This window comes from Mugil cephalus, chromosome 11, assembly GCF_022458985.1.
Source record: "Mugil cephalus isolate CIBA_MC_2020 chromosome 11, CIBA_Mcephalus_1.1, whole genome shotgun sequence".
NCBI classification, from domain to species: Eukaryota; Metazoa; Chordata; class Actinopteri; order Mugiliformes; family Mugilidae; genus Mugil; species Mugil cephalus.
In genome coordinates, this window is record NC_061780.1 from 12,243,473 (window position 1) to 12,256,205 (window position 12,733).

Sequence of the window (12,733 nt, forward strand, 5' to 3'; positions counted from 1 at the left end):
CAGACGGACAAAATGAAGCCAAGTCTGTCAAGGCAACATTTTAAGACAGTAATCCATCAATCTACCGTCTCCAGATGGTACAGAACGCTGCTGCACGTCTTTTAACTGGCACAAGCAAACATGATCACATTTCCCCCATTTTAGCCTCACTCCACTGGTTGCCCATACATTTTAGGATTCATTTAAAAATTCTTTTATTTTCTTTTAAATCTCTCAATGGTCTTGCCCACATTCACCCACCTGCTCTCTCAGGTCAGCTGATCAGCTGCTCCTGAATGTGCCAAAAACTAAGGGCAAGCTCAGAGGGGACCATGCTTTCACTGTGACAGGCCCTAAAATGTGGAATGATCTGCTTTAGACAGGAATCTTCCTTGTCTGTTATTAAAGCTCTTCTTAAAATCCATCTCTTTTCCTTGACCTTTGATACCCTGTAAGACATTGATTTGATTTGATTCTCATTTCATTGTTTTGTCTTATTATATATCTGTTTTTTACTGATGTTTTATGTCTTTTAATTTATCTTGTATTTATCTTTGGTACCTTGTGGTTGTTTTAAAGTGCTTTATAAATAAACTTGGATTGGTTTGGATTGGAAAATCAGTGTGTGGTGGGCCTGAAGGTCAGAGAGGTGGTGTAACAGGGTGCCAGTATATACAGCATTAAAAAGCAGAAGAAAAATCCTTCAAATCATTTATTTCACAAAAATCACAAGAGCTCAACGCAACATTAAAACATAATTACAATTCGCATACATTTCATATAATAATGCTTTCACTGGCTAACAATCTTTAAAACGCTGGCTAGCATTAGATATGTTCAGTCATACATGCCATTAAACTAGATTAAACACAAACCTCTGCATCTTTCAGGACTCCTTTCCAGTTTGTTATATTTCTGTGGCGCGTGTTTCTTCTTCTTATTAGGGCTACGGGGCAACGCCCGAGGCTCCAGTCTACAGCCTCAAGGCCCTATTGTTATCCTGCGTGTTTCTTCTTATTATTTCGTCCGTTAATCGGTGTGCTATTACTTTTCTTTACGAAATACGAATTTTTCGCGACATAAGTCGCCAAAAAGTTCCCACTGAAAATCAATGGGGCGGACGAAAAAAAGAACCCAAACAAGACAGCTTTTCAAAGGTCTACTGCTCAGGCATAATTTTACCTACAGACTTCATTTAAACTTTAAAATGTAGACACGAGCCTTGTGTATTGGTGTATTATTTCCCCGTTTTCATAGGTCTTATAGTTGTTGATCAATCACTGTTCAATGACCATGATCTTTTTCGAAAAAACTCGTTTTACAGTGGGCAATGTTGGTACTTAGAGTGAGGGAACATATGTGAAATCGCCTGAAAATTTTCTCTTTCCACAGTCGTCCACAATTTACACACTACAATTTACACGCTCTCCATTCACTCCAATGCAAAGATTTTCTGAGAAAAGGAGAAGGACCTTTGTCTTTCACTCGTGAGTGTGTTCAAAATATTTACCGTATTTTCCCGACAGCGCACATCAATATAAGCTGCACCCACAAAGTTTAAAAAAAAAAAAAAAAAGGAAATGTACATATATAAGCCGCTGATATCTACTGAACTGATTAGTTTAACTGAACATAACTGAACTGATCAGTTTCCGAACGGTGCCTGTAACATAAAAGTAAAAGTGCTGATCAAAAAAAAACAGAAAAGTTATTGATTGGTTTGTTCATCCTCCTCCTGCGCACTGAAACCACTGAAGTCATCTTCTTCAGTGTCGGAGTTGAACATCCTCAGAAGAGCATCGTCACATACCTTTTCTGTGTCTATGTCATAAAGCTGGCTGAAAATGATGCTTTTCGCATGCGGCCAGTTTTTGTGAAGGATTTATTGGAAAAAAAAAATAAATAAAAATCCACAGAAAAGCTGCATCTTTGCATGAGCCGCATGGTTCAAAGCGTGGGAAAAAAGTAACGGCTTATAGTCCGGAAAATACAGTACTCTACAAGGACGAAAAACATATCAAAGTCTTCAGGAATGTCTTAGGACGCCTGTGGTCGTGGCTTATTTTTCTGATAGGAGCAACCGTTTTGTCATAGTAAGCCCAAATGTGAGACCAGAAAAAAGGGGGAAATCTAGCTCTTTTCTGTGTCCCGGCTCCGCGCGCTTCTGTCGTCCTTGACAACCACTGTGAGTTGCCACAGCAACCTCTGAGCCGCAGTCCAGGGCCACAGCTGAGACCAGTTCATTAATCAGGGACTCCTCTGATGTCTCTGCTGTTAATACAGCTGATCCCACACACGTGGGCTAAGAAATTATTACAGGACTCGTTTTCAGTCACACTTTAAAAAATGCATAATACTAGCAGCTTCTAGAAGAGACAGTATCAGATCAATCTAGCATGTCTGACCTCACCTCTGCTTTCTGTCTCCCTCAGCACCAAGGTCCATGCAGCATTTTGTCTCAGCATATGTAAGTTAAAATAAGCTATTATCTCTTTGTTCAACTAAAGATTAACTGATCCCTGCTCTCTTTCTTTCCTTTGTCTGCCTGTCTCTGCATTTCTCTCTCTCTCTCTTTCTTACTGTAAGCCTGATTGTCTTATTTATGTAAACACTTCAACATGAAAAGACACCTCTAGCAGTGTTTCTTTGACAACCACTTTCACTTCAAGATGCGAATTGTGGCACTGTGGCCACCTCCCCCATTGAGAAGGTCTCTGTGAGTAGTGAAAGAGCGTATCAATTTGTGTTTTTAATCTGGTTACTCTCTTCCATGTAGGCTACTGCACTTTATTTTCATTTTTGAAACTTCACAGTGTCCACATACATCCTCTGTTTTTGGCGTGTGCTTACACATATCATGTAAATCACCATGGTGGGTCGCCAGGGATCAAGAATGCCAGGGGCCATTTTTGGTCCCAGTCCAGCCCTGACGTCTGCACAGTATCTCTCTTACATCCTATGCTAACAACATATATGTAAAATGAACTGTACCCAGACCCTAACATGACAATGGTCGATATAAAATGTCATATATCACTTTATCTTACAAAGATTACTGATCCCAAGTACTTTGCTGCATTGATTCCTTGTGTTAGCTCATTTGTCTTAGATTATATGCATATGGTCTGCTTGGCAGCAGTTAGACACCTGTTAATTTTCTTGACTTGTGTCTCAAAAATGCATGTCTTGTGTCACTTATCCGTGAGGCAAAAGGATGCAATTTCTCAGAAACTGATTGCACTGAGAGCAAAGATGTCAAGTGAATTTTCAAAGCAACCACGGGGTTTGAAATGGACAGGTAGAAAGCCACGACAGCAGTTTTAGTTGTACACAGAACCTGTGGTATTACGAACCGTGCTGTCTCCTGAACGACACAAACATTTCTTGTACTTGACAGTAGCCATGTCTATAATGCTGGAGTCAGATGACAGGAAATACCTATCTCCAATATGCACAAGAACTAATCAAACACTTTGTCATGTGCTATGCTGACCTATATGGCAAGACGTACATGATCACATTTCTGAAAAATGGATGTTGTAAAGTTACTCCTGAAACAACTTTATAAATATAGTCTACATCTTCTGAATTTCAAAATAAAGCTTCACCCTTTATGTAGTATCCTCAGATAGAGGGAGGACTGTAAGTGTGTATTACCTGTCCAAAAGTTTATAAGAGGAAGTGTTATGTAATGTGTTGTCTCTCTGTCCGTGGTGCTGCCTACCACATACCAGTAAAATACCACAAAGCTATTTTGGATGTTTGAGTTTTTCTTGAATGTGCCCGAGTTATACATCAGAAACCAAAACTGATTTCTTGAACTTTTGAAATTAGATTTAAAGTTTTCAAAACATTTGTTTTTTTCTATTTAATTTCAAATGAGCATTCTTAATGTACAGATAGTTAAGGTACATATTTGGCTAAAGAACCATGTCAAGTCTATAGTGGTTAAGAGAGAGAAGAAGAGAGAGAGAGAGCACACATTTACCAGCACATGTCTGAACAAGATGTATTACACAATATTTTCATTTTTAATTTAATTGTTGCTGTTTTGCTGTACTGATGATGAACATGTTTTCTGAGATACAAATGGATCCTTCTGAAAGTTATTTTTATTTTCTTTAAAATATCAATAAAAATAACTTTCATTTATATAATAAAACTCATGTGGAAGTTTTTTTTTATGTGTGATGTCGTAATCTGTTCACGTGACACAACAATAAATGATTAAGATGAATGTGTGGACTTTAATCTTTCATTTCCACTGAAAGATCACACTGTCTTTGTTTCTTGAACTGGCTTAAACTGGACACCTGAGTTAATAAAACTGAGGCGTGACAGACAACCATGTGTTCATTAAACACAAACCACTTAGAGGTTGTTAAATCTAACCATCATGCTAGAGCTTAAAGAGTGCAGCTATTATTTCAGTGGAATAAAGTTATGTGGCATGAATTAACAGCAATTTATTTTAAACTTAAGTGCTTTCTTTTTAAAAAGAAATGGTGAATAATGACTGTTTGTGACTATTTTGTGAATTTTATACACTGATCAAGAAATTGGTTCTCATTGTAAAGTAAAATAATTCAGCTTTTATACCTAGATTTTGACAAAGAGCCTCAACAAGAGTGTAACCATGAGATGTAGTACTTGATTTTCTAATTTAGAAGTGGAGATTTTTAACAACTTTTAAATGAGAATTGATTCAGTTTTCATAACACGTTCATTGTTCATTGACAGGTGTTGTCACTATCAGTAAATAATGGAGGTGTGGTTTGAAGGGTGAAGCCAGCCCCTTCTCATGAGAACTATTCATACCTGTAGTGTTCTGTTGCAGAGTGTAGCAACTCTGGTTAAACACCCCAAGCTAAACCTTTGCCAATGAACACAGAGTCCGGGTAGAGTGACTTTTTACTCTCTCGCTTCATTTGACAAGTGGTGAAAACTGTATTTAAAAAAAATACAAAAAATAGAAAATTATCTATATATACGTGAATATTGCCTCATGAAACAACTCAAAATATTAATTTACATCGCTGTATGTACCTCGAGCAACATAAATTATCGTAAGAAGAATGCTCCTTTAACATGTACAAAATGATGTTTCTAAATTACAAATGAAGTGTAAGTTTTTAACAATTACCACTATTTATGCTTCTTAACATTTTTATCATGAAATATATGCACTTACGGCGTTTGCCTGAACAATGTTTCCAAGTGGAAGATATAGGGATATGGATAGGCCTCAGAGCCGAACAGCATGTCAATTTTCCCTCTCAGAGCAACCAGGAAGAGAACGTAAACAAGGAAGTGAGTTGCTAGCATGTCTGCCTTCAAAATAAAAGCTTCTCAAACTATTTTAACGTTTTTACTATATTTATAACTGAAACATATATAAATTTATACTTTTAAAGCAAACAATAAAGATTATTGACATAAATGCCTTAGAGGCATCACAATACCTTTAAGAGATCAAACTAAAACTCACTTGTACCTCACCATCACAACATGTATCTCCTCATTCTGGTCCTTGGAATTGTGCTTCTCCCTGAAGGTAAGTTTTGTTTGTTTGTTTGCTTTTTAAGTTTTTGATGTTTAATAAAATAAATACTGTAATTTTCCTTTACTATTTACTGCTGATCTTCTTAAATCTCTGTATCTTGTGCACAGATGATTCAGCCTCTTTTTATTTGCATCTATATATAAAATGTATATATAAGTCACTTTTTATGTATTGCTTATATTTTTAAAACAGGTGTGTCCAGCTTTGAAAACAAGGGAAGTACATTTAACTCTTCTTTATGTCACCATTTTTGTTTCATCAGCCAGAACCCTGCAATGCTATGACTGCTTTCCAGGACCGGATGGAAACTGCACGTACACAGCACACTGCCCTTCAGAGTATCTGTGTGCTGTGCAAAGATACGTGTCTTATACAAGTATGGTGTTCTGTACTTCTTCTTATTTCTCCTTGACACTGGCCCAGTTTACTATGACTACTGTTTTGTTGCAGATGGTTCAGAATATTATGAGTCCACTAGAAGATCATGTGTTTTGCCTGAGGAGTGTGGAGAGCATTCACTCAACGTTGGATTCTACAGAGACGTAATTGCCAGTAAATGTTGTAACACCGACCTCTGCAACACCCAACCTCCCCCAGGTAGGAAAGAAACATCAATTATATAAATATTTACCTTTGTATATATATTGTATATCATGCTTAGTTGAATGATGAAATTATTATGATTTTTTTTAAATAATATATATTTTATGTCACAGAGATCACCCCACCTGTTCCAAGTGGCATAAAGTGCACCACTTGTGATGAACAAGGGTGCAACGCAGCTGTAAACTGCCTGGGGAATGAGGACCGCTGCATCTCAGCAACAGGTAACATGACTTCTGTATTAAATTTCATCTTCTATATGTAGACTAAGAGAGTTTTGTGATTCTAGTGTTAAAACTTCAAGGCCTTTGAAGCCACTTTGATCCAGATACTCTGCAGAGAAATGTTTAGTGATTCTAGTGAGAAAATCTCACCCATTGATACAATTTTCTTTCTCTCAGTGTTTACGCCTGGCTATATGACGACTATGAAGGCCTGCGCCTCCAAGGCACAGTGCCTCTACATACAAACTGCATTGATGACTGAAACCACTGCTGCAGAAGTGAACTGCTGTCAGGGCGACTACTGCAACAGTGCCAGCAGTACAAGTGCTGGCCTCATGCTGCTGGTGGCACCACTGATCTCTTTGGTTCTGAGCTGATGGAGAAAGAAGAATCACTGCCCAGATTTGCTTCACATCACAGGAAGGAATAAAAATATTATCTGCTTCTAACTTGCTTTTTTAAAATTTTCTTCATGTCTTGTCTCCAAATACAATAGCGACTGCTTTGCATATGATTATGATTAAAAGAATAAAACAACTTAAACAATTATATTCACTTACAGTTTTTGTTCTGGGTTCCAGTGTCAAACACAATAAAATATAATCTAAAAACACTGAGTTTTCTGACATTTTATCATATAACTATTGTGGATATTTACAATAATTAAACCCTATGCAGGATGGATTGTTATTATCCTTTTACTCATGACAAGGCCCCAATGATTTAACAGCTCAAATGTCTGATTGCTGATTCCACACATGTGGTAGAAGTACAGTAGGATAAATACATGGGATGAGTGATTAACTTGCTGAATTAAATACAAATATAGACAAATCAGTATTTATCACAAAAAGCAATGAGACATTTATATTTCTCATGTGTGTGTGCACACATCTTATGGCACGTAAATGAACTCTTTTCACTACCAGCGCAGTCATTCATCTGGATTACTGACAAACCAGCCTCTTCTGTTTGACAGCAGCATGGCTGTTTGAGGATGACGGACTTTCAGCTGGATGGATTCAACATCATTCGCTTTGACAGAAATGTAGTGAGAACGCAGAAGTCGTTCTCACTGATGTTTTCTCCTAGGCAGGGTTGTCTAGTGATTATAATAGGGTGCAGGATAATCTTACGCCACTGGAAACTTGTCAACTTGTCCACTTTTAAGGAATGAATTGAGGTACTAAGCTCAATGGCAAGATATGAGTGGGTCACCTATAGAGTGGCTGGGAGGGAAGGTATATTTAACGAAGTATGGGGCCCATTTCTATCTCAACAGGAATGAATAATAATACCTACTTCTGCAGAATGCTTTTTATGGTTCAGGTACAGATACAACCTGTACCTGAACCATAAAAGGGTGTTGTGTTTTAGTTTTGTTTTTTGTTTTGTGGATTTTTGTTTTGTGTTGTAGGTCTGGCTTCATCTGTACGTTGCTGGACGACAAATCCTTGTTTGTGTTTTTAGTTTATTTCATATTATCATTATTATTTGTATGAAAAAAAAAGACTGGGCAGATGCTGAAGGTTACAATGCATGTTATTCTTGTAACTACAATAATGTTATAGCCATTTCTTAGTATTTGTCTGATCAGAACATCAATAAAAAAAGAAAAGAAACAGGACTCGCGTTCACGTTTAGTGAACGTGCTCCTCGCTGCTCAAGAGGTGATTCTGTCAGGACAGAGGAGTGATTCACTGTCCTGCTGACAGACTCACCTCTGTGTCAGAAGAGTTGTCTGTTCAGGGAATGAACTACTGATTCATGCTACTGCAGTGAACTGGTTCACTTAGTGAGTCAGCCAGTGAACAAGTTTTTAGTTTTAGTAACTCTGAGTATATTTTAAGTATACTTCAATAAACTAAAATGTGGACTAGATGTATATGCACAAATAGATAAATGTACTTGTTGTTTACTTGAAAGTGTAGTTTTATGAACTTAAAATGACCTTATACTTAAAGTATACATTTATAAACTTACAAATGTTCCAGTTTAGTCTGAAGAAGTATTAAATTAGCATACTTTCTAGTACACTACAAGTATATGGCCCTTAGTATAGTCCTCAATCATGGATTAGTTTTACACCTTGGCTTTAACAACTATTCCAATCTAAACTGTGGACAGTGGTTGATGACAACCTGCACCAGTTTGCTAAAGAGAGAAAAAAATGTCAATTTCAAGCAAAGTCCTACTGAACAACTAGAAAATTCCCTCTGGGAAATTTTGAAAGGGCTACGGGGGCTAATGTCGGGGTTGGAAAGAAGTGGGACACAGGGATCATGGCAGTTAGCACAGTTAGCCTATATTTAGCACAATTAGGTTATGGTTGACACCGCTAACCCACAGTTAGCACAGTTAGCTTACAGTTAGCATAGTCAGCCCACATTTAGCACAGTTAACCCACATGTAGCACAGTTAGCACACTTAACCCACATTTAGTACAGTTAGCATACAGTTAGCACAGTTAGCTTACGGTTAGCACAGTAAGCCTGTGTGTGAGAGAATAATGTTTGTACATCCTACTACTCTTACTGTGTGTATCTGTAACTGTAATAACATGGGTGTACCTGTGTAGTGTGTGTGTGTGTGTGTGTGTGTGTGTGTGTGTGTGTACATAAACCCTATAGGCTGCTATTATTATGTATGTTTCAAGTCTGACGAAATAAAATTAGTAATGTAGCCTAAAATCATTTCCTAGGTTGATCGTTTGCATATAAGCCTACAATTTCCCCAGATACTGTTTAGTGTACACATCCAATAACTTTTTCATTGTTGATGCCACGTTGATTCTTCCTAACATTTCAGTAGCTGCTCTGACCTCAATCTGTCCCTCAATCTGTCCCTGCTGCTGCTGGGTCACGTCTCTCTCGTCACGTCTCTTTCCGTCCATCTCGACTACAGCCACCACACTCCCTCCTCAGGACAAAGGGTGGGGAGGGGCAGGCCGACAAGAGCTGAGAGTTTTCATTGGACTAGCCCAATGTCCTTCAAGAAAATCAACCAATGGGCCACGTTTTGTGTCTCAGATACCGTTGCGGTCAATTAAAAACTAATTATGACAGTCCTGGGCCGGCCCAAAGATGTGCATCAGCCCACCGGGCATTGCCCAGTATGCCAGATGGCCAGTCCAGCCCTGTCGGACGTCTATATGCCCTCTAAATCTTACTGGATTATCTTACAAGGAGAAACTGACTTGAAGTAGTGTAGTATAAAAACATCCCACAAAAGCCCACAAGTGGTGGCGATTGTCAGTGTATGCATCCTAAAGGCAACATGGTGGATTTATCACTGGAATTATTTATTGACAAGGATAGAATTGTAATTTTAGAATGACAACAAAAAAGAGAAATCAAAAGCTTTCAATACAATTTGAAATGTTCATCAAGAAATTACATTTTGAAAGCGTGAGTAATGTTTTGAGTTAATGTTTCAGCCGTTTGGCAAAGAACGAAAAGATGCAGAGTTTGTTGCCAGAATGATGCCTGACAATAAATACACCACAGTATCAGATCTCGCTTTTATTGGCTCTATGGATGATGATGGTAAATGTTTGACTTCCACTGCTACGTTTGTTTCTGGGGAGACCTCAGACTCAGCCAGTCTTCATATAAAAAATGAGTTCCTATTGCTGCACACAGTTGTTACTAAGTAGTTTAACACAAGATGCAGGACACAACTTAGCTTCCTGGTGGAGATTAGTCATACCAGTGTGTTGAATATGAAGCAGTCAGTCAGTTAGCTTAGTTTAGCACAACAACAGCAGTTTGCACTGCAGGATCTTGAGATGGTTCTAAGTCTATTTTCAAAATGCAAAAATGAAGAAATGGGAGGAAGAGACCAAATAAACTGAGCAGGCAGTTTATTGAAAATAACAATTTAGGCTGTAACCAAATAGCCTGTTGATCAGCTGTTCATCAGCTGACCAAAAGTTTAAGACCATCCAAGACCAACCATTCTTGCTGATCGCTTCAAAAATTAGTTTCAGCATGCTTGATGCGAGTGTTTCCAGAAGGCGAGTGGGAACGTTGTTCCAGGTGGTGAAGATGGCTTCATGAAGGACATCCAAGAAATGGACTTAATTTGAGATTTTATTCAGGTCTACCACTCGACTTTTTTGTTCCATAATTGTCAAGATCTTTTAAGAAATTCAAAATTACTGTTTTACTGCGTCCAAACTCAGCAGCAATGGCACGTTGTGAGAGGCCTTGCTTATGCAGCTCAACAATCCTGCCACATTATAAGACAGTGAGCTTTTTTTGTTTTGCCATCAGGAGATCTTGACAGTGTGATGGCTTGACAGAAAATGACAGGGAATACAAACTCTTGCGCAGATTGTGGTTTTTAAAGACTGCGGTCTTAAACTTTTGATCAGCTGGTGAACAGCCTATTACATTTAAATTATTGTTTTCAATAAATTGCCTGCTCAAAATTTTTGGTCTCTTGCTCGCATTTCTTCTTTATCAATTTTGAAGCTTGACCTGATCCAGAGATGCAAAAAGCAAATTCTTGCAATTTTGTTCCTGGTCTTAAGATTTTGATCAGGTGTGTATATACACACATGCAGGAAACGGGGAACAGTTGGAAACAATCAGCAATCAGACACAACACACTGGAGACACACAAGGGAAGGGCAAGTGACCAGAAACGAGAGGAAAGTTACTTTTCAAAATAAAAAGGAAATCACGAGACACGGACAGATCAAAACCAAAACCTCACTGAGCTGTGACACTTTAGAGGTGATGCCAGATGACAGATGACAGTCAGAATATACAGAGATAGTAAACAACATATACACACACATACATACACCTTACAATACAATTCAAACACTATAACATAGGAACCATCCACACCACAGAATTACTATTAGCTGTGAGCAGACTGTTAATGAACAGCAGCTACTGCTTCAATGCTAGCTGGCAGAGCACATGGTTACTCAGCAAATAAAATGACATTTCCTAGTGTACCACACTTTGCAGTGTGACTCACAGACAAATATTCTCCAAGGCTGAAGTGCAACAAACTCAGCAATGATACAAAAACTGCAGACTTCTTTCCCTGACTGCACTCCACTGTAGTGGAACCACGAGTTTTAAATGTTTACCTTATTCAAATGTTTTAACAATTAACCATCTAATCATTTTAAATATTTTTCCATCTTTGAAAGCAGCACACACATGAATCACAAGTAACTGGCTAATGAGAATGAGCAGATGAGAAAATTTTCTAAAATGTCAAACTGAAGAAGATTTAATTACTAAACTATTGTTGTCTTTTCCTCAGAATATGAGAAACAAGTTGATACTCATGAAAATGACAGTGGGTGTATTTCTCTCCTCTTTTAAAAGTCATCCCTCTGTCACATGAGGATTCATTGTTTCTGTCTTCTGTTGGCAGCGTTCTCTGTTCTGGTGGCCGACGTTCCTTTCAGATTCAGCGCCCTGCCCCTGTCCTGTGTGGTGATTCTCTGCAGTTTCCAGCACGAACAGGACGAGCCTATGACTCGAGGCATTTGGTCCAAAAAAAAGGAGCAGCTGTCTGCAATAATGGTCAGAGTCATGTACTTGACCACTTTAAGGACCGAACCAGAATGTTAGGAAATTTGAATGAGAGGGACTGTTCACGGGAGATTGACGACATCAAGCCCTTTGACAACGGGCCTTCTGTTTCCATGCTGAAAAAGGAGATGACCAGTACAGATTCATCAACAGCTGTGTTTTTGTTGTTATGAAAGGTCTTGGGACACTGTTACCTGTCTTAATATTCAAATATGCCAAGTGATTTGATTGTTTGCTTCCTAAGCTTTTGTCTTCTTCTTTGTTTTCCATGCTCAGCTTCCCCAGGAAAACCAGAGATGACCACAATCCCAGCAGAAGTGGATGCTGATTCAACCTTGACCGTCTCATGTCCGGTTACACACACACATGTCCGTCACATGCTCCCCAGTTTTCATGGAGTGTCCCCAGCATCACCAGTGACGTCTCACACACCTTGATGTCTGGAAGGGTCTGGAAGACCACTTCAACCATCACTTTTTTTATTTGTACGTGCAAGAAATTTGACTTGGTCTTTGTTGGATAAAAAATATAAAATAAGATAAAATAAAAGGGAGAGTCTGTTACATAGTCAGAGTCCTGGAAGCGGAGAGCCAATGACACGCTGCGGTCTCCTCTTGTCCTTAGCAGAGGCCGCAGCATCCGTCATCTACGAGGACCATTTGAGGTCCTGGGAGATGACGGAGCCCAGGAGCCCTGTGTGACCCCACAGTGTTGACTGTAGAGTCACACAGCGTAGTGGGGAGGAGTGGGGCTGTGTTCTTCCTGTAGTCCACGATCATCTCCACTGTCCTGGAAGTCTTCAA

At 38.7% G+C, this 12,733-nt stretch overlaps 1 protein-coding gene across 1 annotated transcript; it reads left to right on the forward strand.

Annotated features, from left to right (window-relative positions):
* The first annotated feature begins 5,487 nt into the window (after positions 1-5,487).
* LOC125016045 (urokinase plasminogen activator surface receptor-like) lies at positions 5,488-6,994 on the forward strand. The gene is made up of 4 exons (XM_047598214.1): positions 5,488-5,533; positions 5,993-6,139; positions 6,259-6,369; positions 6,547-6,994. The coding sequence occupies exons 1-4, from the start codon at positions 5,488-5,490 to the stop codon at positions 6,744-6,746; spliced, it is 504 nt and encodes a 167-aa protein (XP_047454170.1). The 3' UTR covers positions 6,747-6,994.
* The last annotated feature ends 5,739 nt before the right edge of the window (positions 6,995-12,733 follow it).